Source organism: Drosophila hydei, unplaced genomic scaffold (assembly GCF_003285905.1).
Source record: "Drosophila hydei strain 15085-1641.00,03,60 unplaced genomic scaffold, DhydRS2 tig00008128-arrow-arrow-pilon, whole genome shotgun sequence".
Classification (NCBI taxonomy): Eukaryota; Metazoa; Arthropoda; class Insecta; order Diptera; family Drosophilidae; genus Drosophila; species Drosophila hydei.
The window spans coordinates 57373-82500 of record NW_022045838.1 but is presented as its reverse complement, the minus strand read 5'-3'; the positions used below and the strand labels follow the sequence as shown (position 1 = coordinate 82500).

Genomic DNA, 25128 nt, shown 5'->3' with positions numbered 1-25128 from the left:
TTGCTCCTTCTCTTCAGATACAAACAACAAAGCGCCATCGGAGCAACGTGCCGGACTGCGCGGACATCATCCAGGTGGACCCGCCCATTCCCGTCTTACAAGAGCGTTGAGCCACGTGAGCAACACTCAGAACGCAACACGTCTGTCGCCCAAATCTGGTAGCCCCTGCTCCGGCAGTCCGTTAACTGCCCAGGCGTTGGCTATCAATGGCTCGCATCGCGTGAAGCTGGCCAAGCGCGGCTTCAACTATGCCCAGGCTCAGCTGACGCCACCGCCAGCGCTGCGACTGCGACATGGCTTGGAGAAGTCGAAGAGTTTCGTGTCGAACAGCCTGCAGGCCATGAAGCATCAGCATCAGTTGATGCAGCGCCGACAGCTGCTGAAGACTCAGGCATTGCTGGCGGGCAGTCAGCAGCTGCAGAGCTGCGAGGAGAGCAGCGCCTTGAACAACAGCAATCTCTCACTCATAGGCGGCGAGGAGGAGGAGCCAGTCAGCGTGGCATCCAGCTCGCAGCTAGAGCTGAGCATCAAGAACAAACAATTGAGCCTCAGCGCCAGCTATGGCATCATCTTCCATCAGCTCGTCTTCCTCGATCTCTACGACAATCAGATCGAACGCATTGCCAATCTGGATGGGCTGCCGGCTCTCTCTGTGCTGCTGCTTGGCAAGAATCGGATCACGGACATTGGTGGCCTGTCGTCGCTGAAGTCCACGCTGCGGGTCTTGGATCTGCATGGCAATAAGCTCACCACGCTGGGCAGCAGAATCAACTGCCTCCAGCTGCTGAAATCCCTCAATCTGGCTGGCAATCAAATCAGGCAAATCAATCAGCAGGATTTCCAGGGTCTGCGCAGCCTGCGGGAGTTGAACTTGAAGCGCAATAAGCTGCGACGCATCAATGGCTTTCAGCATTTGGTGGCGCTCGAAAGGCTCTGGCTGTGCCACAACGAGCTGCACAAGGTGGACGATATGGCGAGCATTGCGCGTGCTGCTCGCCTCTTGGAGGTGACCATTGAAAATAACCCCGTCTCTCTGGCAGGCGATTGTGTTTCGTTTTTGGTCTCGCATTTGCCTTTGCTGCAATCGCTCAGTCAGATGCCCATCACGGAGCAAGTGCGTCGCGCTGCTCTCGCCTGGCGGCAGCACAAGGAGCAGGCACAGGCGACGCACGGCAGCTCCGACGCCTATCACAGCAGTCGGAGGGAGGAGGTCATCTCGAATGCGCGCACCAACTGGGAGCTGTTGCGCTCACAGCAAACGCTGGGCAGGCCCAAAGGCAAGCTAACCAGCGAGCTGGCCAAGATCAATGAATCGAATGAGGCGGCTGTATCCGAGGAGCCGGAACAGGAGCAGCCGCAGCTGCAGCCTCGCGATGAGCTGGCCGAGCTGCAGGCTCTGTTCAAGCTGCCACTTATAACTGCACAAAAGCCTAAGCTGGATGAGGAGGATGCCTCCTCGGAGGCTTCTAGCCTGGGGCCCAATGTGGACTCCTCTTCGAGCTGTTACAGCACGGATAATGAGGACCCAAGCCGACAGCAGAAAGCAGCAATCGATGAAAATTCCAATAAGCTACTTAGCCCAGCAGCTCTTGCTCCTCCATCTCCTCAGCCTGCCTCGGCGCCTGTTGATGGCGAGCGCCGGGCCTCGCCCACTCCTCCCGCTGTAATACTGACTCCACATGCCTCCAGCCCATCTGTGAGTGCTGCTACGCCCACGCCCACGCCCCCGCCCCCGGCCACGCTGACGCCAACACCTCCGCCTACTACAGCAACACTGCCACTGCCAGCCTCCTCCACTTCCAGCTCAGCTGCCACTCGTCCAGGCAGCAGCAAGCAACGTCTGCGGCAGACGCCCATCTCGCAGCAACAACTGGGCTTACAATTGAATCGAGGTGCCAATCCGAGCAGCTGCAGACGTTATATGACTGGCAGCTTGGTACGCGCTCAGACCATCAGCAGCAGCAGCGCCAGCAACAGCAGCAGCTCCAATAGCGCAGGACGAGCGAAGCAAAGCAACAGCAACTCGCATCAATCTGGTAACAATGTTGTCTCGCTGCCACAGAGCAAGGCGGGCACGACAGCTCCTGCTGCGACAGTCACGCCCGCCACAACGCCCACGCCCACACCGAATACTGCCATAACGGTATCGAAGCCCAGCGCCGCGGAACGCGAGCGAGAGCAAGGCGGCGACTATCTAATCGAGATCTGTGGCAGATATCTGAACATCTATGGCCAAGGAGCGCTGCGTTTCATCGACAAGCAATGGAATCCATCAAAGGCCAACGATGTGCATACGCTCAACTTTAGCTACATCAATTTCAATAGCATTGTCTGCATGCTGGGCAGGATTAAGATACGCTTTCCGCATGCCGAGCATTTCGTTTTCAGGGAGACCAATATCAGTTCTCTAGGTCAGTTGAATGCTTTGGCTGAGCTGCAAGGCTTAACTTCGCTGGTCATCGATGTCGAGGGCAACACCATAACGAGTAAGCCCTCCTGGAGAGCTTATACCATTTATAGACTCTCTCACTGGGGCCTGAAGCAGCTCAATGGGCAGGAGGTCAGTGAGGCGGAGACAGAAGCAGCTAATGCCATGTACGCAGGACTTTCGAACTTGGTCTTGTGGTCAATGCCTGATGTCATGCTGCAGCCGTTGCTGGCCCGACTGCGCCTGGACGAGAGCTGCACGGCCAGCAAGCTGTCGCCCAAGGAGTGGCTGCTGCGTGCCGAGAACAAATCGTTACGCCTTGTCGTCGGCAAGGAGGCTCTGCAATGGAAGAAGACAACAACCACAACAACGACCACTGGTGATGGTGGTATGACTGCCATGACACCCAGTGTCAGAGATCGCGGCAGACAGCACTTTGCGCTTATGCTGGAAAACACCTGCAACGCTGTCGAGAAGCTGCACAAACTGGAGACGCTCTGGCCCAGCATGTTGTTGGATATAGTTCGCAACACGTTGCTCGACTATGCACAGCTGGATGTCTATCTGCGCAATCTGATGGCCGAGCTGATGAAGTGAACTCTTACCAGTTAGACCAATTCTGACTAGGAAAGCCAGCAGCCAGTTGAATCTAAAGGCAGAAATCTGCGCTAGAAATTTGCCTGTGGAATCCGCTAATATCGCGTTCTAGTTGATTTGTTTTTAGACTCAAGCGCTTTTTAGTGAAGAATCAGTAAACGTTATTCCTATGATCCTAGGCATTTAACCAAGTCATGTCAGGCAACCAGCCTGTATATAGTCCAATTTTTATATATATTTAACATTAAAAACTACAAATAAAACAAAATTTAACCTTGGCTGACCAAAGTTTGGAAAGACTTTTGCAGAGAGCAGATTGTTCCTATGAGGGAAAAGATGTTGATCTCTATCAATTTAACTTGTAAGAACAGATCCTTACTATACAGTAGGTTGAATATTGTGAAGTTTAAAAATGTAGATAATAAAAAGGGAAAGTTTCGTTATATATTAAAACAGACGACGGATAAACGGATATAGCTGATAGATACAGGTCAGGCATACATATATTTTATCTTTCTAATCTATAGTTCCTACTATAACTACAATACCCTCTGCAAGAGCATAATGCGGCTTGCCTTTTGCACCCCTAGGTTAAAGCTTATTCCATGAGCTCAAGATTCTGCCATAAGACACATAACCTATCTAAACAAATGCTATGCCATATATACATAAATCGAAATCCTAATCAATGTCGATGACTACTCGGCCTCTAGTTTGTCCGCATCACTGCTGCTTTTCGCTGACTTTTGAGTCTTTTTCAGCTTGTCTACATAAATGTTGAGTATGGCCTCGATGCCTGGGTAGATAATAAAATTGGTTGTGCGTATTTTCTTATCAATTAGATAGGATGTCACCGACTCCGTATTGAAGGCAATGTCCATGGCATCGCTGTGATTAATCTTGTCCACTTGATTGCGCGCGACCTTTATCACACAATTCTCAAACCCGTTGATTCTGATGCTGAGATCGACCTGGTAGGCCGCATCCACATCGGGCCAGCGTTGTGCCAGCACATCCTTTGTCCACTGCAGCTCTTCACACTCAACATTCAGGCGACCCGGTACGGAGACAAACTTTGACCACAGCTCGGAGGCAAAGTGAGGCGCCATTGGTGCCAGCATAATGATCTGAGCTGCCAAAGCCCGCTCATATTGTTTGCCCAGACATTGAATGTGCTTGGGAGTGCGCTGGAAAGGGAGAAGGAGTTGTTTAATGAAGTTTATAGAGCAGTTTTACCTACTCTCAAAGAATTGGTTAGTCCCTGCATTTTGGATATAGCCACGCTCAGCTGATGCGCATGGCGATAGTTAAAGGTGGCGCCTTTCACATAGAAATTGCGTGCATCAAAGAGTTTTGCATCCTCGGCCAGAAATGCTTCGCTAGCTGTGTCCGCTAGTTCCGCTTGGGGCTGCTCTTCCCGAGCTGCCTTGAACTCATCCAAAGTAAGCCACAAGCGCTTCTGCCAGTTAAGAATGCCAGGAAAGGCTGAAATGGTAAACATAAGAGATTTTTATATATATTCAATTCGGAATAAAATACGACTCACTGGCGCTCGACCAATTGCGATGTGATGTAGGTGCCACATCTGCAAGAATAATCAGCCTGGCTGTATCCGTGCCGTATTCATTGAAGATATCATCCGGCTCGACACCATTGAGCTTCGACTTGGACATCTTCTCCCAGCTCATGACCACAGGCTCTTTGGTGGTCTTCAGTAGCGCTTGATTCTTTTTGGCATTCACAATCTCCACCTCCGACTCACGTACATATCGACCACTGCCTTTCACTCTAAAGGAGCGCGACATCACCATGCCCTGAACGAGCAGACGAGAGAAAGGCTCCGAAGTCGGTGATAGGCCGCAGCTGTGCAAGAAGTGGTTCATAAATCGAGCATAGTAAAGATGTAGCACAGCATGCTCTTTGCCTCCTATGTACAAATCCACAGGCATAAAATTGTTCGCTAGCGTGGCATCAAAGATTTCATTTGCATTGTGCGCGTCTAAATAGCGCAGATAGTACCAGGAGCTGTCCACAAAAGTATCCATAGTATCAGTTTCTCGCTGTGCCCCGGATTGCCCACATTTGGGACAGTCGCAGCGCAGCGCATCCTTGCCAGCATCCCGTGAAGGCAATGTAACGGGCAGCTGTTGTTCCGGAACGGGCACAGCTCCACATTTGGGACAGTGTACAATAGGTATGGGTGTGCCCCAGTAGCGTTGTCGTGAGATAAGCCAATCCTTCAACTTGGAGGAAACACGATAGCCACCAACGTTCAGTCTCCTTGCAGCCTGTAGCACCTCTTTGCGTAGATGCTCCCAGTTGCCAGGATTAATACGTTCCTCATCTTTCTTAGTGATGCAGAAAGCCAAGCCTAGGCTGTCCCACAATTCACGATCCTCAGCGCGAAAGGTAGGCGCAGCTAAGTAGACATCACAATCCGCCGGAAAAGCGGCCTCATCATTGAAAACCACAGGTATCGTAGTCTCCGCAAATGGATTCTCCACGCTCAACTGTTCCGCATCGTTTAGTTGTCTTAAATGATGTTTGCTGCGCAGTACGAGGAAGGCGTGCGGATCCTTAAGATGTTCAGGATTTGAAGTCCACACGCGCAGCAGATTCGAGGCAGAGGTTGGCAACGTGAAGGCATATCCATTGCACTCGCCAATCCAATGGCGTTGTAGATTTATAATATCTCGCCAATCGCGCAGTGTGGGATCATCCAGGCCATCGAGCAGCTGCTTGGCATACGCGGTCGTGCGTATGAACCATTGCTTCAACAGTTTCTTTTCCACTTTGGCACCGGAGCGCCAAGAGCAGCCATTAGCGTCGACCTGTTCATCAGCAAGCACTGTTTTATCCACTGGATCCCAGTTAACTAGGGCCTCGTTTTGATACGCCAGTCCTCGCTTGTGCAGCATAAGAAACAAGCTCTGCGTCCATTTGTAGTACTCTGGACTGCTGGACGACAGCTCGTGTGCCCAGTCGAAGGAACAACCCAGCCGTTCCAATTGTTGCTTCATTTGGGCGATATTCTTTTGGGTCCATTCAGCAGGTGCTACTCCTCGTTCATTTGCTGCATTCTCGGCTGGCAATCCAAATGAATCCCAGCCGATGGGCTGAAATACATTCTTGCCGCACATCCGCTGAAATCGAGCAACTGCATCGCTGATCGTATAAACGCGCACGTGCCCCATGTGCAAATTGCCTGAGGGATACGGAAACATAGACAGCACGTAGAATTTATTTTGTACATCTTTAGTATTAAAGTGAGCATTGTTCATGTGTTCATTCCAGTGCTTCTCAATTCGATGTTTCAGCTCACTTGTCAGCTCCAATTGCTAAAACAAAAAATTGTTTATTTGGTTTAAATTACATTTACCGGTATACCTCACTGCCCGTGCAACTTTGTGTCAACAGTCGGCGACACCAGTTCAATTTAAAGCCACGTAAAATGTGACTGTACCTCAGAGATTGCATTTCGTCTGTTTTAATTGATCAATTTCCACATAAACAGCAACTTGTTCTGCTGAATGTATTAAATAACAAATTGAAATGCAGTGTGCAAATCAAACAGCTGATTGGTATGTAGGGCTGCCATATCGCTTTAGTTACGTTGCTTTGTACTTACACTTTTTGGCGGGAAGCACTTTTGACTAAGTGGCAACGGCAGAAACAGGGTTGCATTTTGATAAGAGCTTTTCACGACTATTTATAACTATCTGGCAATCTGAGCGGTGCACTTTCGCCATAAATTGCAGACGTCATTTTTTCACTAGGCGTGATAACTTTCTTGTGTCGTGAAAAAGTGAATTTTAATATATAAAACTATTTAAAGAAGTGCAAAAATAGTTGCAAAATATGGGCGATTCGCTGGACAACACCGACACATCGGTGGACCCAGCCGTTAATTTGTCCATAGCCAACTATGATGCATTTGCAAACTACTTGCGCAAAGCTGTGACCATTTTGTTGCCGGAGGAGGATGTTGTGCCGGAGTCTTTGAATAATGCTTTAAATGATCCAGTGAACCAGGAGACTATTCGCAAGTTCCTGTCTGATCCGCAAGTGCAGGCGCTCTATGTTCAACGTAATTGCATTAAAGGTTTGTAATATTTTTTTCTATTTGCCAATAGCTGAAAAAAAATGGCGACGCCCGGTTGGAAGAGTTCTAACTGGAACTTTCAACTACAATAATAACCGCTATAAACAATATATTTACAGCAAGTAGAAATATTTTTCAAAGGTGCAAGTTGCATACGTAACAATGTTGTTAAAAATCAATTGCCAATTGGGTTCATGTTTTTTTCGCTTCTTGTTGATGCGCATGACGTCATGGCAGCGGACTCAGAATTAGCTTTCATAGACTCAAGACACAGGTTATTCTGCGTGGTTAAGAGACGTGACGTCATTACTTCAAAATAAACACAGAATATACATATCTAACAGTTGTAATGAATAATGTTTTTTAGAGTTTATAATCAATTCGAACTAAAAAGGATCATATTTAGTAGTAAAATATTAAACTATGTAAAATGTGCACATCTGTTGATTGTTAGCACGAACCATACAACACATAGGCTTAACATTTTAAAGTACACTTGTAAACACATATAAGTGCGGGACTCGAACTATTTATTCGGGTTCCTAACTTCCAAGCTCGGTCCGCAAGTCTATGCGTTATTGTTAGAACTCTTATGTATACATGTTGCGCATGTGACGTCAACTCTGAAAGTTGGCAAACTAGTTTTACAACCTTATGGCTCTGATGAACATGCGCGGGACTCAACTGCGCAGTGCTGCCAGCCTGTTGCTTGTTTAGTGTGGCCAAATGTTGTTTTGATTGCCGGTTTGCCGCATTGTAAACAAACCAACAGCTGTTTTTCAATTTGTTTGCGGAAACGACGCGACCTTGAGCCCGTCCATATGTACATTTCATTGACTCGCGACTTTGAACGATGCCTTGTATCAGGGTCAGGCTATGTGGGAGCAACGCACGTCCAAGGTTCAGACCTTGAGTGCATGAAATTTGAAGGTTTCACCTTGGCCGCTGAATTTTCGAAGGTTGTCACCTTGGTAATGAATGTGTGTCAGTGACATTGCGACTGCGTCATTGAACACCAATGCCAGATAGTACTTAAGCATTGAATGAAATGTGGGTGAAGGTGAAAGCTTGATAACAGGCCGAAAAGCAACTTACTTGTTTACTCTCACTCTCTATCTATAACACAGAGGATGACAGCGAGCAGCCGGCAGAAGGTGAGGAAGAGAAGGAACAGGTGTCTTATCAAATCAGCAACGATGTACACTTCACCAACAGCCGCATGGCATCCCTGGCCTGCATTAAACGTGGCGTAGTCGTCGAAGCTGACAAGTCGATTCATTCTCAGCTGCGTTTGATAAACTTTTCCGATGGCTCACCCTATGAAACGCTTCATGCGTTCATTAGCAAATCATTAGCACCGTACTTCAAGTCGTATGTCAAGGAATCTGGACGTGCCGATCGCGATGGCGATAAGATGGCTCCATCGGTGGAGAAAAAGTTGGCGGAGTTGGAGATGGGCCTGCTGCACTTGCAACAGAACATTGACATTCCAGAGATTACGCTGACTGCTCATCCAGTTGTTAATCAGGTCATACGTAAGTGCGCCGATGAGAACCACAAGGCCAAGGTGGTTGACTTTGGTGACAAGGTGGAGGACTCGTCATTTCTCAATCAACTGCAAAATGGCGTGAATCGCTGGATAACCGAGATCAAGAAAGTAACCAAGTTGAATCGTGATCCCGGTTCCGGCACTGCGTTGCAAGTAAGCAAATGTTAATTAAATCATTATTTGATGTTAAAGTCTGTGTTTTTCTGCAGGAAATCTCATTTTGGTTGAATCTGGAGCGTGCGTTGTATCGCATCCAGGAGAAACGCGAGTCGCCTGAAGTTGCACTTACCCTGGACATACTTAAGCATGGCAAACGTTTCCATGCCACGGTTTCGTTTGACACGGATACAGGCCTAAAGCAGGCTTTGGCCACTGTAGCCGATTATAATCCTCTAATGAAAGATTTCCCAATTAACGATCTACTCTCAGCAACAGAGCTTGAGAAGATTCGTCCAGCTGTGCAGCAGATTTTCTCACATCTGCGTAAAGTGCGTAACACTAAGTACCCCATCCAGCGCTGTCTGAAGCTCATCGAGGCTATCTCGCGGGACTTGTCGCAGCAGTTGCTCAAAGTGCTTGGTACCCGTCGCTTGATGCATATTCCATTTGATGAATTTGAGCGCGTGATGAATCAGTGCTTCGAGATCTTTAGCTGCTGGGACGATGAATATGACAAGTTGCAAGGTCTGCTGCGTGATATAGTGAAAAAGAAGCGGGACGAGCATCTGAAGATGGTGTGGCGCGTGTCACCGGCTCACAAGAAGCTTCAAACACGCATGGAACACATGCGAAAGTTCCGCAGACAGCATGAACAGCTACGTACTGTTATTCTCCGTGTATTGCGGCCCACTAAGCAGGCGGCTAACGATGATGGCAGCGCGGTCGAAACCAAGCAGCCGTATAGTTTGGATGCTGCCGATGCTAATGCTATCGAAGAGGTCAATTTGGCCTATGAGAATGTCAAGGAGGTGGATTGCTTGGATATTACCAAGGAAGGCTCCGAGGCTTGGGAAGCAGCTGTCAAGCGCTATGAAGAGAAAATTGGTAAGTGAAATCATTTAAATTTAATCTGAGTCGAAATTCATTATGCTTTACTACCTACAGATCGTGTGGAGACTCGTATCACGGCGCATCTACGCGACCAACTGGGCACCGCAAAGAATGCCAACGAGATGTTCCGCATTTTCTCACGTTTTAATGCGTTGTTTGTGCGTCCGCACATTCGTGGCGCGATTCGTGAGTACCAGACGCAGCTGATACAGCGAGTCAAGGACGACATCGAGGCACTACACGAGAAGTTTAAGGTGCAGTATCCGCAAAGCAAGAGCTGTCGATTATCCTCGGTTCGTGATTTGCCACCAGTGGCGGGTTCCATAATCTGGGCACGTCAAATCGACAACCAGCTGACTATGTATCTGAAGCGGGTCGAGGATGTACTCGGCAAAGGCTGGGAGACCCACATCGAGGGCCAAAAACTGAAGGCCGACGGCGATAGTTTCCGCGCCAAGTTGTCTATCTCAGATGTGTTCCATGAGTGGGCTCGCAAGGTCCAGGAGCGAAATTTTGGAAGCTCCGGTAGAATCTTTACCATTGAATCGACTCGTTCCCGCGTTGGGCGTGGTAATGTTTTGCGTCTACGCGTCAACTTTTTGCCCGAGATAATTACGTTGGCAAAGGAAGTGCGCAACATCAAGAACTTGGGATTCAGGTTAGCTAAATGCAAGCATATTATATTTCATTTAATATTAAATAATATTTTTCATATTTAGAGTTCCACTTACTATTGTCAACAAAGCTCATCAGGCTAACCAGATTTATCCCTATGCTATATCCCTGATTGAAAGCGTACGCACGTACGAACGCACATTGGAGAAGGTAATATATGCTTATTTAATTTTCACACTGCACCACCACACCACCATCATCATCAATCAACACACAACCACCATCACGAAAGCTGGAGCAATTGCTCTGTTTACTTTTTTGAATGCATATGTCTAATGAAATAAACCAAAACTTGATTACAAGTAGTCTAATCCATAGACAACTTATATAGAGTAGATATTCTTAGTCTATAACGAGCTAAGTTAATATTTGTGTTTGCTTTAAAGCTTTAAACGAAAAGTTAAAATTTATTTACTACTTACTCTCTCTAACTTATTTAAATAAGTTTGTGTGGAAAACTTTAGACATATGCATAGCATAAATTTATTTTTACTTCGGAAAATTAGCTTTGTTCTTTTGCATTGCTTTACGTCTGGCGTGCAGCTTGAATTTTGTTATCGTCACCACTCAACAAGACACCCACAAACACAGCTCACCACTTACATAGACAACATAGTACAACCTCTTTTTAAATCAACCAAAAATACCAACAACCTTTCTTTCATGCAGCTTAATAATAGGAGTCTAGCACTAAATTCAGTATTCAAGGTAGTGTTGTTTGTGCCGCTCCCAAAAAGTTATTGCTCCACTGTTTGTTATTGTTCAATCCCGCATGCATTAGTTAGATTCCACTTATGCCCTTGCATTATATATTGATATATACTAATTGCCATTAACTTATATACAGATCGAAGATCGTGCCAGCATTGTACCTCTGGTTGCGGGCTTGCGTAAGGAGGTCTTAAATCTGGTCTCCGAGGGAATTGGCTTGATCTGGGAATCGTATAAGCTGGATCCCTATGTTCTGCGCCTGTCTGAGTGTGTAACACAGTTCCAGGAGAAGGTAACAGATGCCAGTTTTATAAAAGAAAATTTCTAAATAAACATATTTTAGGTGGATGACTTGCTAGTGGTGGAGGAGCAACTGGATGTGGACGTGCGTTCGCTGGAGACGTGCCCCTATAGCGCGGCTACTTTTGTGGAAATTCTCTCCAAGATTCAGCATGCTGTCGATGACTTATCGCTGCGTCAATATTCCAATTTAAGTGTTTGGGTTACGCGTCTCGATGAGGAGGTGGAGAAAAAGCTTGCCTTGCGTCTGCAGGCGGGTATTCAAGCCTGGACTGAGGCTTTGACCGGTAACAAGAAAGAGGTGGACACTTCCATGGACACAGACGCTCCAGCACAGCCCACGCACAAGCTGGGTGGTGAGCCACAAGTGCAGAATGCTGTGCACGAAATACGCATCACCAATCAGCAGATGTACCTATATCCGTCGATTGAGGAGGCCCGCTTCCAGATCATGCAGCAGTTCTTTGCCTGGCAAGCGATTGTCACCTCGCAGGTACGCTTGCAGAGCACACGATATCAAGTGGGTCTTGAGAAGCCTGTCTCGCAGACCTATCGCAATCTGCTGACTAAGCTGCCTGAGGGCAAGATACTGGAGAATGCCTATGGCGCAATTGAGCACAAGATCAGCGAGGTGCGCAACTATGTGGATGAATGGCTGCGTTATCAAAGCCTTTGGGATCTACAGGCGGACACACTGTACGGCCGCCTGGGCGAGGATGTGAACTTGTGGATCAAGTGCCTCAATGACATTAAGCAGTCGCGCACCACCTTCGACACCTCGGACACACGTCGCGCTTACGGTGCCATAATCATTGACTATGCCAAGGTACAGGCCAAGGTGACGCTGAAGTATGATTCGTGGCACAAGGAGGCGCTGGGCAAGTTTGGCACGTTGTTGGGCACCGAGATGACCACGTTCCACACCAAGGTATCCAAGTCACGCACAGATTTGGAAATGCAGAGCATCGAAGCGGCCAGCACTTCAGATGCAGTCAGCTTCATTACATATGTGCAGTCTTTGAAGAAGGACATGATTGCCTGGGACAAGCAGGTGGAAGTATTCCGCGAGGCTCAGCGTATTTTGGAACGCCAACGTTTCCAGTTTCCCAACAATTGGTTGCATGTGGACAACATCGAGGGCGAATGGTCTGCTTTTAATGAAATAATCAAGCGCAAAGACACAGCCATTCAGACACAAGTAGCAAGCCTTCAGGCAAAGATTGTGGCCGAAGACAAGGCCGTGGAGACACGCACCGTGGACTTCCTTAATGACTGGGAGAAGACCAAGCCCACCGGTGGCAAAATACGTCCCGATGATGCTCTGCAGCAACTCCAAATCTTTGAGAGCAAATACTCGCGACTCAAGGAGGAACGCGACAATGTGGCTAAGGCCAAGGAGGCGCTTGAGCTGCAGGAATCGGCAGTTCCCAACAACAGTGCCGAACGTATGAATGTAGCTCTCGAGGAACTGCAGGATCTGCGCGGCGTTTGGAGCGAGTTGTCCAAGGTTTGGACCCAGATCGATGAGACGCGCGAGAAGCCATGGCTCTCAGTACAGCCGCGCAAGCTGCGTCAACAACTGGAAGCTATGATGGCGCAACTGAAGGAGTTGCCTGCTCGTCTTCGCATGTACGAATCATACGAGTATGTCAAGAAGCTTATCCAGAGCTACATCAAGGTGAATATGCTTATTGTGGAGCTCAAGTCGGATGCTTTGAAGGAGCGTCACTGGAAGCAATTGACCAAGCAGCTGCGTGTCAACTGGGTCATCTCTGATCTGACATTGGGTCAAGTGTGGGATGTCAACTTGCAGAAGAACGAGGGTGTTGTCAAGGATATCATTCTGGTCGCTCAGGGAGAGATGGCGCTAGAGGAGTTCTTGAAGCAAGTGCGCGAATCCTGGCAAAACTATGAATTGGATTTGATTAACTATCAGAACAAGTGCCGCATCATTCGCGGTTGGGACGATCTGTTCAACAAGGTCAAGGAACACATCAACTCAGTGGCCGCTATGAAACTATCGCCCTACTACAAGGTCTTCGAAGAGGAAGCTCTCACCTGGGAGGAAAAATTGAATCGTATTAACGCCCTGTTCGATGTATGGATCGATGTGCAGCGTCGCTGGGTCTACTTGGAGGGCATATTTTCGGGCAGTGCAGACATTAAAACTCTGCTGCCCGTGGAGACTTCTCGTTTCCAGAGCATTAGCTCCGAATTCTTGGGTCTGATGAAGAAGGTGACCAAATCGCCAAAAGTCATGGATGTGCTCAATATTCCGGCTGTGCAGCGCTCGCTTGAACGTCTAGCCGATCTACTGGGCAAGATTCAAAAAGCTTTGGGAGAGTACCTTGAACGTGAGCGTACTTCATTCCCACGCTTTTACTTTGTGGGCGATGAGGATCTGCTGGAGATCATTGGCAACAGCAAGAATATTGCACGTCTGCAAAAGCATTTCAAAAAGATGTTTGCCGGAGTCGCCGCCATTCTATTGAACGAGGAAAACAATGTTATACTGGGCATATCTTCGCGTGAGGGCGAGGAGGTGCATTTCATCAATCCAGTATCCACTGTGGACCATCCCAAGATCAACGAGTGGCTGTCACTGGTGGAAAAACAAATGCGCTTTACGCTCGCCTCACTGCTGGCCCAGGCTGTACAGGATATCAAGCAGTTCCGGGAAGGCAAAATCGATCCACAGAAATACATGGAATGGTGCGACAAGTATCAAGCTCAGATTGTCGTACTAGCTGCCCAGATCCTCTGGTCTGAGGACGTGGAAGCTGCCTTGCAGCAAGCCTCGGAGAACAACAATTCCAAGCCCATGCAACGCGTCCTTGGCAATGTGGAGAACACATTGAATGTCTTGGCCGATTCTGTGCTACAGGAGCAGCCGGCCCTACGTCGCCGCAAGCTGGAGCATCTCATCAATGAATTTGTGCACAAGCGCACAGTCACTCGACGTCTGATTACGAACGGTGTCACCTCACCAAAATCCTTCCAATGGCTGTGTGAGATGCGTTTCTATTTTGATCCCCGACAGACGGAAGTTCTGCAGCAGCTGACTATTCATATGGCTAATGCGCGTTTCTTCTACGGTTTCGAGTATCTAGGCGTGCAGGATCGTTTGGTTCAGACGCCACTCACGGATCGTTGCTATCTGACCATGACGCAAGCGCTGGAATCACGTCTGGGTGGTTCACCTTTCGGTCCAGCGGGCACGGGTAAAACAGAATCCGTTAAGGCGCTGGGCAATCAACTTGGACGCTTTGTGCTTGTCTTCAACTGCGACGAAACATTCGATTTCCAGGCTATGGGCCGTATCTTTGTCGGTCTGTGTCAAGTGGGCGCCTGGGGCTGTTTCGATGAGTTTAATCGACTGGAGGAGCGTATGCTCTCCGCCTGCTCGCAGCAGATCCAAACAATTCAGGAAGCACTCAAATACGAGATGGACAGCAATAAGGAGAGCATCACCGTCGAGCTTGTGGGCAAACAAGTTCGCGTCTCTCCAGATATGGCCATTTTCATAACCATGAATCCGGGCTACGCTGGCCGTTCCAATCTGCCAGATAATTTGAAGAAGCTCTTCCGATCGCTGGCTATGACAACTCCTGATCGTCAGCTTATCGCCGAGGTCATGCTCTTCTCGCAAGGCTTCCGCTCCGCCGAAAAGTTAGCGTGCAAGATTGTGCCCTTCTTCAAGCTCTGCGACGAGCAGCTATCCAACCAGAGCCATTACGACTTTGGTCTGCGTGCACTGAAGTCAGTGCTCATCTCTGCAGGCAATGTGAAGCGTGATCGCATTATGAAGATCAAGGAGCAGATGCGTCAACGTGGTGAGGAGAACATCGATGAAGCTTCAGTGGCAGAGAATCTGCCCGAACAAGAGATCCTCATACAGTCGGTGTGCGAGACAATGGTGCCCAAACTGGTAGCCGAGGATATACCATTGCTCTTCTCGCTGCTTAGCGATGTCTTCCCCAATGTGGGCTACACACGTGCCGAGATGAAGGGTCTCAAGGAGGAGATTCGCAAAGTGTGCCAGGAGGATTATCTGGTCTGTGGCGAAGGCGATGAACAGGGCGCCGCCTGGATGGAAAAGGTAAGTGTGGCCTGGCCGCTTCTCTCTGACCATATCATAACATTCGATTCGCCTCACACACGCTTACTAACCACTAAAAAGGGACTCGGCTCCACTTGGGTCGACAAAGTAACTAATTTCATATTCAATATGTGTTCATTGACAACCTTTTAATGTAATGCTGTGTTCCCATTCAGGTGCTGCAATTGTATCAAATATCCAATCTCAATCATGGCCTCATGATGGTTGGTCCTTCAGGCTCTGGCAAGTCCACGGCTTGGCGTACACTGCTCAAGGCTCTAGAGCGCTTCGAGGGAGTTGAGGGTGTTGCTCACGTAATCGATCCCAAAGCTATTTCCAAGGAGGCGCTTTATGGTGTTCTCGATCCGAATACGCGTGAATGGACTGACGGTTTGTTCACTCACATTCTGCGTAAGATTATTGACAATGTGCGTGGCGAGATTAACAAGCGCCAATGGATCATATTTGATGGTGATGTCGATCCCGAGTGGGTGGAGAATCTTAACTCGGTGCTTGATGACAACAAGTTGCTGACATTGCCCAATGGTGAACGCCTTTCGCTGCCACCTAACGTGCGAGTCATGTTTGAGGTGCAGGATCTGAAATTTGCAACACTTGCTACAGTCTCTCGTTGCGGCATGGTCTGGTTCTCAGAAGATGTGCTTTCCACGGAGATGATCTTTGAAAATTATTTGTCACGCTTGCGTAGCATACCGTTGGAGGATGGTGACGAGGACTTTGTGGGTGTGATGAAGCCCGCCAAGGACAAGGAGGAAGAGGTGTCGCCCTCTTTGCAGGTGCAACGTGACATCGCGTTGCTTTTGCAGCCCTTCTTCTCGGGTGATGGCATTGTGGTGCGCACACTGGAGTATGCCATGGACCAGGAGCATATCATGGACTTTACACGATTGCGCGCACTCAGCTCTCTCTTCTCCATGCTTAATCAGTCGGCACGCAATGTGCTCAACTTTAACGCACAGCATCCGGACTTCCCATGCTCAGCTGATCAGCTGGAGCACTATATACCTAAGGCTCTCGTTTACTCGGTGCTTTGGTCATTCGCTGGCGATGCTAAACTAAAGGTCCGCATCGATTTGGGTGACTTTGTGCGCAGTGTTACAACTGTGCCGCTGCCAGGTGCTGCCGGAGCACCGATCATTGACTACGAGGTTAGCATGAATGGTGAATGGGTGCCATGGAGCAACAAGGTGCCTGTAATTGAGGTGGAGACCCACAAGGTTGCCTCGCCCGATATCGTGGTGCCCACGCTGGATACGGTGCGTCACGAATCGCTGCTCTACACATGGCTAGCCGAGCACAAGCCTTTGGGTAAATACACTAAGCCTAGATAGCAACATTGTATATATAACTATGTATCTCTTTCACAGTGCTGTGTGGTCCACCTGGCTCTGGCAAGACTATGACACTGTTCTCAGCGCTGCGTGCTCTGCCCGACATGGAAGTGGTTGGTCTCAATTTCTCATCGGCTACAACACCAGAGCTGCTGCTTAAGACGTTCGATCATTATTGCGAGTACCGCAAGACGCCAAATGGCGTGGTGCTCTCCCCTGTGCAGATTGGCAAGTGGTTAGTGCTGTTCTGTGACGAAATCAATTTGCCGGACATGGATTCGTATGGCACACAGCGTGTTATTTCATTCCTGCGTCAGCTGGTGGAGCACAAGGGCTTCTATCGTGCAAGTGATCAGGCATGGGTGTCTTTGGAGCGCATTCAGTTCGTTGGCGCTTGTAACCCGCCCACAGATCCGGGTCGTAAACCCCTCTCGCATCGCTTCTTGCGCCATGTGCCAATCATTTACGTGGATTATCCAGGAGAAACGTCGCTCAAGCAGATCTACGGCACCTTCTCGCGTGCCATGCTGCGTCTAATGCCCGCACTCCGTGGCTATGCAGAGCCACTCACAAATGCTATGGTGGAGTTCTATTTGGCGTCGCAAGATCGTTTTACGCAGGACATGCAGCCGCATTACGTGTATTCACCTCGTGAAATGACACGTTGGGTGCGCGGTATCTGTGAAGCTATACGTCCTTTGGACTCGCTACCCGTAGAGGGCTTAGTACGTCTATGGGCGCACGAGGCCCTGCGTCTGTTCCAGGATCGTCTTGTAGATGATTCGGAGCGTCGCTGGACCAATGAAAACATTGATCTAGTTGGCCACAAGCACTTCCCAGGCATCAATCAGGAGGAGGCACTACAAAGGCCCATCCTCTACAGCAATTGGCTTTCGAAGGATTATATGCCAGTGAATCGTGAGGAGTTGCGCGATTATGTACGTGCGCGCCTAAAGGTCTTCTACGAGGAGGAGTTGGACGTGCCGCTTGTGCTATTCGACGAGGTTCTCGATCACGTACTTCGCATCGACCGTATCTTCCGCCAGCCGCAGGGCCATCTGTTGCTCATTGGTGTGTCCGGTGCCGGCAAGACAACGCTGTCACGTTTCGTGGCCTGGATGAATGGTCTGTCCATATTCCAGATCAAAGTACATAACAAATATACTAGCGAGGACTTCGATGAGGACCTGCGCTGTGTGCTGCGCCGCTCTGGTTGCAAGGACGAGAAGATCGCCTTTATATTGGACGAATCAAATGTCCTGGACTCTGGCTTCCTCGAGCGCATGAACACTTTGCTGGCTAACGGCGAGGTGCCCGGCCTCTTTGAGGGCGACGAGTACACGACCCTGATGACCCAGTGCAAGGAAGGTGCTCAGCGTGAAGGTCTTATGCTCGATTCCAGTGATGAGTTGTATAAGTGGTTCACACAGCAGGTGATGCGCAATTTGCACGTTGTCTTCACCATGAATCCCTCGACGGATGGCCTCAAGGATCGCGCAGCTACTTCGCCGGCTTTGTTCAATCGTTGTGTGCTCAATTGGTTCGGAGACTGGTCAGACTCAGCTCTGTTCCAGGTGGGCAAGGAGTTCACCACGCGTGTCGATCTAGAGAAGCCCAACTGGTCGCCCCCGGACTTCTTCCCCTCTGTCTGTCCGTTGGTGCCCGCCAATCCCACGCATCGCGATGCTGTCATCAACAGCTGCGTCTATGTGCATCAGACTCTCCACCAGGCCAACGCGCGTTTGGCTAAGAGAGGTGGACGCACAATGGCAGTTACTCCACGTCATTATTTGGACTTCATCCATCACTTTGTCAAGCTGTATAATGAAAAGCGCAGCGATTTGGAGGAGCAGCAGCTGCACTTGAACGTGGGTCTTAACAAGATTGCCGAGACTGTGGAGCAGGTGGAGGAGATGCAGAAATCGCTGGCAGTCAAGAAACAGGAGCTGCAAGCAAAGAATGAGGCAGCCAATGCGAAGTTGAAGCAAATGTTCCAGGATCAACAGGAGGCGGAGAAGAAGAAGATACAATCGCAGGAGATACAAATACGTCTAGCCGATCAAACGGTCAAAATCGAAGAGAAGCGCAAGTATGTGATGGCAGATCTGGCCCAGGTGGAACCAGCTGTGATCGAAGCACAGCAAGGTAAGTTTTTCGGATACCAATGGGCGGGAGGGGTCAGATATTTAGATTGTAACTACGTATTGCCTCTAAGTCTAGCTATAATACTTTTATGATAATATTTAAATCGATACTTCCACACACAAACACCAACACCAATCTATACATAAACACTATTCGCACAATCGTTAGCCGTTAGCTCGATTAAAAAGAAACATCTGGCCGAGGTGCGTTCGATGGCAAATCCGCCCGCTGTAGTAAAACTGGCACTGGAATCGGTCTGCGAGCTGCTCAATGAGAGTGCCACAGATTGGAAGGCCATACGTGGCATACTCGTTAAAGACAGTTTCATATCGTCGATTGTTAACTTGGAGACAGATAAGATCACGTACGCAACTCTCTATATCTCTATAAGCCACCTGATATCTGATATATATATATATAGCCATCATTTTATCACATTTATCAATTTATCATTTAACGCCAAATCATCTCAGGTTGTTGTGCCGTATTGTGACACTAATTGGCATCATATATCTCCACATATATATATATATAAATATATAAATATATATATACATACATATATATATATATATATATATATATATATATATATATATATATATATATATATATATATATATATATATATATATATATAAATACTCTATAACATAACTAAACAACTGCAATATATATATAATCGTATATCTACTACTACTACTACTACACACACACACACAAACACTCTGCATACGCAATGCACTGGCAAATATCTTAACTTACTATATATATTTTATCTGTAACCTTAAACATAATGTTAAATATCATGTGTATAAGTTGTAAACTAAAGAAGTTGTTAAGATTTGTTGATTAATTTACGCTATTGAAAGCAGGGCAATATTCTTGATCGTCTGGTCTGTTTGACATGGACTTTTCCAGGATAAGCCAAGCCATAAGCCAAAATATAAATTTGGAAAGAAATGATAAAAAGTTATAGTTATACTGGGGAAAACGTCGCAGGCTAGTTGAAAAAGTAATTTCTTTTATATTAATCTATATTATATGTAAGGTCTGAAATATTTTAATAATATTCTATTATAATCTTGATCAACAACAATCAATATAAACAATCGACTCGACATGTCCGTTGTTTTGCTTGTCTGTTTATGAATATTTGATCAAAGTTTTTCGGTTTCTCATGATGTCTTACAATACTTCGAATATTACTATAAGCCAAATGGGCTTGCTAAGCCGAATCAAAGTGGATTATCGTATACGAAATCTACTATTCAGAAACAATGCTCTCATAAGAAATAACAGCCGTGTCCTGGAATAGCCCATATATCGGAATAATATTTGTAGTCTTAAAAAAACGAATCGTTTTAACATTTGCTAGGCTAGTTTTTACGAGTTAACATTAGTTAAGTGTCCATATCGTTGTGCTGCATATCGTTTATAATAATTCTGATCCTTCATGTTAACCCAACCACCAAACCAACCCAATCGATCCACAAACAGCTGTGAAGTCTATACGCAAACAGCAACTTGTTGAGGTGCGAACGATGGCGAATCCACCGTCGGTGGTTAAATTGGCACTCGAGTCGATTTGCCTGCTGCTGGGCGAGAATGCGACCGATTGGAAATCGATACGCGCAGTGATAATGCGTGAAAATTTCATTAATTCAATTGTATCTAACTTCGGTACCGAGAACATAACGTAAGCATGAAACAAATTTTACATTTTGTTTTTCTTTTTTGTTCTCGAATTGATTTAATTTTTCCTTGACTTTTTTTATGGAGTGTAGCAATTTTTTCTTTTGAGATTTGTTTTCCCGTAGTAATTGTGAATGATTAAGCGAGCTGCGTTGTCTGTAAATATTATTTATGTTGCTCCTAATCTTTAATCTTAACTGGTAATTGGCTCCAATAATTAATTTCTTAATACTTCTTCATTGTTTTAATGGTTTTGGTTAAATTTTTGCGTTGAACGATGATAACAAACTGCTTTGCTTGCTCAATTCATACCAATATAACCCGAATAGTGGCAAAATTTGATAACAATTAATAATCTGTGATCTATGATTCATTTCGGAATTTCACAGTGATGAGGTTCGGGAGAAGATGAAGTCCAAGTACCTCAGCAATCCTGACTACAACTTTGAGAAGGTCAATCGTGCGAGTATGGCTTGCGGTCCCATGGTCAAATGGGCCATAGCACAGGTAAATATTATATAGTATATATATACATATTAGTTCAATTCTAATCTGTTTCTCTTTTCCAGATTGAATACGCAGACATGTTGAAGCGCGTGGAGCCGTTGCGCGAGGAACTGCGCTCATTGGAAGAGCAGGCCGATGTGAATTTGGCAAGTGCACAGGAGACCAAGGATTTGGTGGAGCAGCTGGAACGCAGTATTGCGGCTTACAAGGAGGAATATGCGCAGCTAATTTCCCAGGCGCAGGCCATTAAAACTGATCTGGAGAATGTGCAGGCCAAGGTGGATCGCTCTATTGCGCTGCTCAAGAGCTTGAACATTGAACGCGAACGCTGGGAGTCTACCAGCGAGACCTTCAAATCCCAAATGTCCACCATTGTGGGCGACGTGCTGCTATCGGCAGCCTTTATAGCGTACGGCGGCTATTTTGATCAGCATTATCGCCTGAATCTGTTCACCACCTGGTCACAGCATTTGCAATCGGCTAGCATACAATACCGTGCGGACATTGCACGCACGGAATATCTATCCAATCCAGACGAGCGTTTGCGCTGGCAGGCGAATGCCTTGCCTTCGGATGATCTGTGCACTGAGAATGCGATCATGCTGAAGCGCTTCAACCGCTATCCGCTGATCATTGATCCGTCGGGACAGGCCACAACTTTCCTGTTGAACGAGTATGCCGGCAAGAAGATAACAAAGACATCCTTCTTGGACGATTCGTTCCGCAAGAACCTGGAGTCGGCGCTGCGTTTCGGTAATCCTTTGCTTGTACAGGATGTTGAGAACTATGATCCCATATTGAATCCGGTGCTCAATCGGGAGCTGCGTCGCACTGGCGGCCGTGTGCTCATTACGCTGGGCGATCAGGACATCGATTTGTCGCCATCCTTTGTCATCTTCCTGTCGACGCGTGATCCTACTGTTGAGTTCCCGCCCGACATTTGCTCGAGGGTGACCTTTGTTAACTTCACAGTGACGCGCAGCTCTTTGCAATCGCAGTGCTTGAATCAAGTGCTGAAGGCCGAACGTCCAGACATTGATGAGAAACGTTCCGATCTGCTGAAGCTCCAAGGTGAATTCCGTCTGCGTCTGCGTCAGCTGGAGAAGAGTCTGCTGCAGGCATTGAATGATGCCAAGGGCAAGATTCTAGATGACGATTCGGTCATCACAACATTAGAGACACTCAAAAAAGAGGCCTACGACATCAACCAGAAGGTGGATGAGACGGACAAGGTGATAGCCGAAATCGAGACGGTCTCGCAGCAGTATCTGCCACTCTCTGTAGCGTGCAGCAGCATGTACTTCACGATGGACAGTTTGAACCAGGTCCACTTCCTCTACCAGTACTCGCTGAAGATGTTCCTGGATATATTCTCGACCGTTCTGTACAACAATCCACGGCTGGAAGGTCGCAGCGACCACTCGGAGCGTTTGGGCATCGTGACCAAGGATCTGTTCCAGGTGTGCTATGAGCGTGTTGCACGTGGCATGCTGCACAACGATCGCCTTACCTTTGCTCTGCTGATGTGCAAGATCCATCTTAAGGGCACCGGGGAATCAAATCTAGATGCAGAGTTTAACTTCTTCCTGCGCAGCCGCGAGGGACTCTTGGCTAATCCAACACACGTTGAAGGATTAAGTGGTGAGCAAATCGAGGGCGTTAATCGCTTGGCTTCCCGTCTGCCCATCTTCCGCAAGCTGGTGGAAAAGGTGCGCTCCATGCCTGAGCTTGGCGCCTGGTTGCAGCAGAGCTCACCGGAGCAGTGTGTGCCTCAGCTGTGGGATGAATCAAAGGCACTGAGCGCCATTGCAAGCTCCGTGCATCAGCTTTTGCTCATTCAGGCCTTCCGGCCGGATCGCGTCATTGCCGCTGCCCACAACGTGGTTAACACGGTGCTCGGCGTTGACTACATGCCCAATGCAGAGCAGGAGCTGGACTTTACGGCCGTGGTGGACAAGCAGTTGAACTGCAATACGCCTGCTTTGCTATGCTCTGTGCCCGGTTTCGATGCTTCGGGTCGTGTGGACGATTTGGCCGCCGAACAGAACAAACAAATCTCGAGCATTGCCATCGGTTCTGCCGAGGGCTTTAACCAGGCTGAGCGAGCCATCAACATGGCCTGCAAGACAGGTCGCTGGGTGTTGCTTAAGAACGTACATCTGGCGCCACAGTGGCTGGTGCAATTGGAGAAGAAGATGCACTCGCTGCAGCCACACTCCGGCTTCCGCCTCTTCCTTACCATGGAAATCAATCCCAAGGTGCCGGTGAATCTTCTACGTGCCGGTCGCATCTTTGTCTTTGAGCCACCGCCAGGTATTCGGGCCAATCTGTTGCGCACCTTCTCGACGGTGCCTGCGGCCCGCATGATGAAGACGCCCAGTGAGCGTGCTCGACTCTATTTCCTGCTGGCCTGGTTCCATGCCATTGTGCAGGAGCGATTGCGGTATGTGCCTCTGGGCTGGGCCAAGAAGTACGAGTTCAATGAGTCGGACTTGCGAGTGGCTTGTGATACGTTAGATACGTGGATCGACACCACAGCCATGGGACGTACCAATTTGCCACCAGAGAAGGTGCCTTGGGATGCGCTGGTCACTCTGCTCTCTCAGTCCATCTACGGTGGCAAGATTGACAACGATTTCGATCAGCGTCTGCTCACCTCTTTCTTGAAGAAACTCTTCACGGCGCGCAGTTTCGAGGCAGACTTTGCCTTGGTGGCGAATGTGGATGGCGCTTCGGGTGGGTTGCGACACATTACCATGCCGGATGGCACTCGCCGTGATCACTTCCTTAAGTGGATCGAGAATCTAACGGATCGCCAGACACCTTCCTGGCTGGGTCTGCCCAACAATGCAGAAAAGGTGCTGCTCACAACTCGAGGCACTGACTTGGTTAGTAAGCTGCTCAAGATGCAACAGCTGGAGGATGACGATGAGCTGGCATACAGCGTTGAAGAGCAGTCGGAACAATCCGCACTGGCCGTGGGACGCGGCGAGGATGGCCGTCCGTCCTGGATGAAGACGCTGCACAACTCAGCCACCGCCTGGCTGGAACTGCTGCCGAAGAATCTGCAAGTGCTCAAACGCACCGTGGAGAACATCAAGGATCCGCTCTATCGCTACTTCGAGCGCGAGGTGACCAGCGGTGCTCGCCTTCTGCAGACTGTCATCTCAGATCTGCAGGATGTTGTGCTGATTTGCCAGGGGGAGAAGAAGCAAACGAACCATCATCGTTCCATGCTGTCCGAATTGGTGCGTGGCATTATACCCAAGGGCTGGAAGCGTTACACAGTGCCCGCTGGCTGCACCGTCATCCAGTGGATCACGGACTTTAGTACGCGTGTGCAGCAGCTGCAGAAAGTATCACAGCTTGTTTCGCAGGCTGGTGCCAAGGAGTTGCAGGGCTTCCCCGTCTGGCTGGGTGGTCTGCTCAATCCGGAGGCGTACATCACGGCCACCAGACAGTGTGTGGCTCAAGCTAACAGCTGGTCACTCGAGGAGCTCGCTTTGGATGTGACTATTACCGATGCCGGTCTGAAGACCGATCAGAAGGACAGCAGCTTTGGAGTCACCGGACTCAAGCTTCAAGGCGCCCAGTGCAAGAACAACGAATTGCTACTCGCCTCCACCATTATGATGGATTTGCCCTTGACCATACTTAAGTGGATCAAGTGAGTATTCCCACAGAATGTTTGCTTAATTTGAACTTGAATAATTTGTTTTGCTTTGCAGAATCTCGTCGGAGCCGCGGGTGAGCAAACTAACTTTACCCGTTTACTTGAATTCCACGCGCACGGAGTTGCTCTTCACAGTGGACTTAGCCGTGGCCGCTGGCCAGGAGTCGCACAGCTTCTATGAGCGTGGCGTGGCCGTGTTGACCTCTACGGCTTTGAATTAATATATCTAACTATATTTCATATTG

At 48.3% G+C, this 25128-nt stretch overlaps 3 protein-coding genes across 6 annotated transcripts in view; 2 read left to right on the top strand and 1 right to left on the bottom strand.

Annotated features, from left to right (window-relative positions):
- Nucleotides 1-3050, top strand: part of LOC111598656 — a 4187-nt gene extending 1137 nt beyond the window's left edge. The window contains exon 2 of the mRNA XM_023314005.2: nucleotides 18-3050. Coding sequence (XP_023169773.2) covers nucleotides 18-3025 — 3008 coding nt within the window. The 3' untranslated portion in view covers nucleotides 3026-3050. The remainder of the gene's footprint in view (nucleotides 1-17) is intronic.
- Nucleotides 3051-3304: 254 nt separating this feature from the next.
- On the bottom strand, nucleotides 3305-6647 carry LOC111598657 (probable leucine--tRNA ligase, mitochondrial). The gene is made up of 4 exons (XM_023314007.2): nucleotides 6413-6647; nucleotides 4572-6363; nucleotides 4266-4510; nucleotides 3305-4212 (listed from the first exon to the last, which is right to left on the bottom strand). Exons 1-4 carry the CDS (start codon nucleotides 6500-6502, stop codon nucleotides 3724-3726), a joined length of 2616 nt encoding a protein of 871 aa, XP_023169775.2. The 5' UTR covers nucleotides 6503-6647; the 3' UTR covers nucleotides 3305-3723.
- A 119-nt stretch (nucleotides 6648-6766) lies between these two features.
- Nucleotides 6767-25116, top strand: LOC111598655 (dynein heavy chain, cytoplasmic). 4 transcript variants are annotated; one of them, XM_030225254.1, is made up of 14 exons: nucleotides 6767-7127; nucleotides 8255-8829; nucleotides 8886-9720; nucleotides 9781-10384; nucleotides 10446-10551; nucleotides 11071-11109; nucleotides 11249-11404; nucleotides 11456-15511; nucleotides 15688-16840; nucleotides 16900-19008; nucleotides 20509-20707; nucleotides 21093-21210; nucleotides 21273-24877; nucleotides 24939-25116. In XM_030225254.1, the coding sequence occupies exons 1-14, from the start codon at nucleotides 6884-6886 to the stop codon at nucleotides 25102-25104; spliced, it is 13965 nt and encodes a 4654-aa protein (XP_030081114.1). In that variant the 5' UTR covers nucleotides 6767-6883; the 3' UTR covers nucleotides 25105-25116. The 4 variants fall into 4 exon arrangements, with proteins under 4 accessions (XP_030081114.1, XP_030081115.1, XP_030081116.1 ...); XM_030225255.1 differs by lacking the exon at nucleotides 20509-20707 and adding an exon at nucleotides 19177-19372; XM_030225256.1 differs by lacking the exon at nucleotides 11071-11109.
- Nucleotides 25117-25128: the final 12 nt, after the last annotated feature.

Excerpts from the sequence above, each read along its gene's own strand:
- LOC111598657 (XM_023314007.2), bottom strand. The coding sequence starts at position 6,502 with ATGCAATCTCTGAGGTACAGTCACATTTTACGTGGCTTTAAATTGAAC. Across the intron at positions 4,511-4,571 it reads TCGCAATTGGTCGAGCGCCA|CCTTTCCTGGCATTCTTAAC; the intron begins GTGAGTCGTATT and ends TTACCATTTCAG. Across the intron at positions 4,213-4,265 it reads GACTAACCAATTCTTTGAGA|CGCACTCCCAAGCACATTCA; the intron begins GTAGGTAAAACT and ends CTCCCTTTCCAG.
- LOC111598655 (XM_030225254.1), top strand. The coding sequence starts at position 6,884 with ATGGGCGATTCGCTGGACAACACCGACACATCGGTGGACCCAGCCGTT. Across the intron at positions 9,721-9,780 it reads GCGCTATGAAGAGAAAATTG|ATCGTGTGGAGACTCGTATC; the intron begins GTAAGTGAAATC and ends TACTACCTACAG. Across the intron at positions 10,385-10,445 it reads ATCAAGAACTTGGGATTCAG|AGTTCCACTTACTATTGTCA; the intron begins GTTAGCTAAATG and ends TTTCATATTTAG.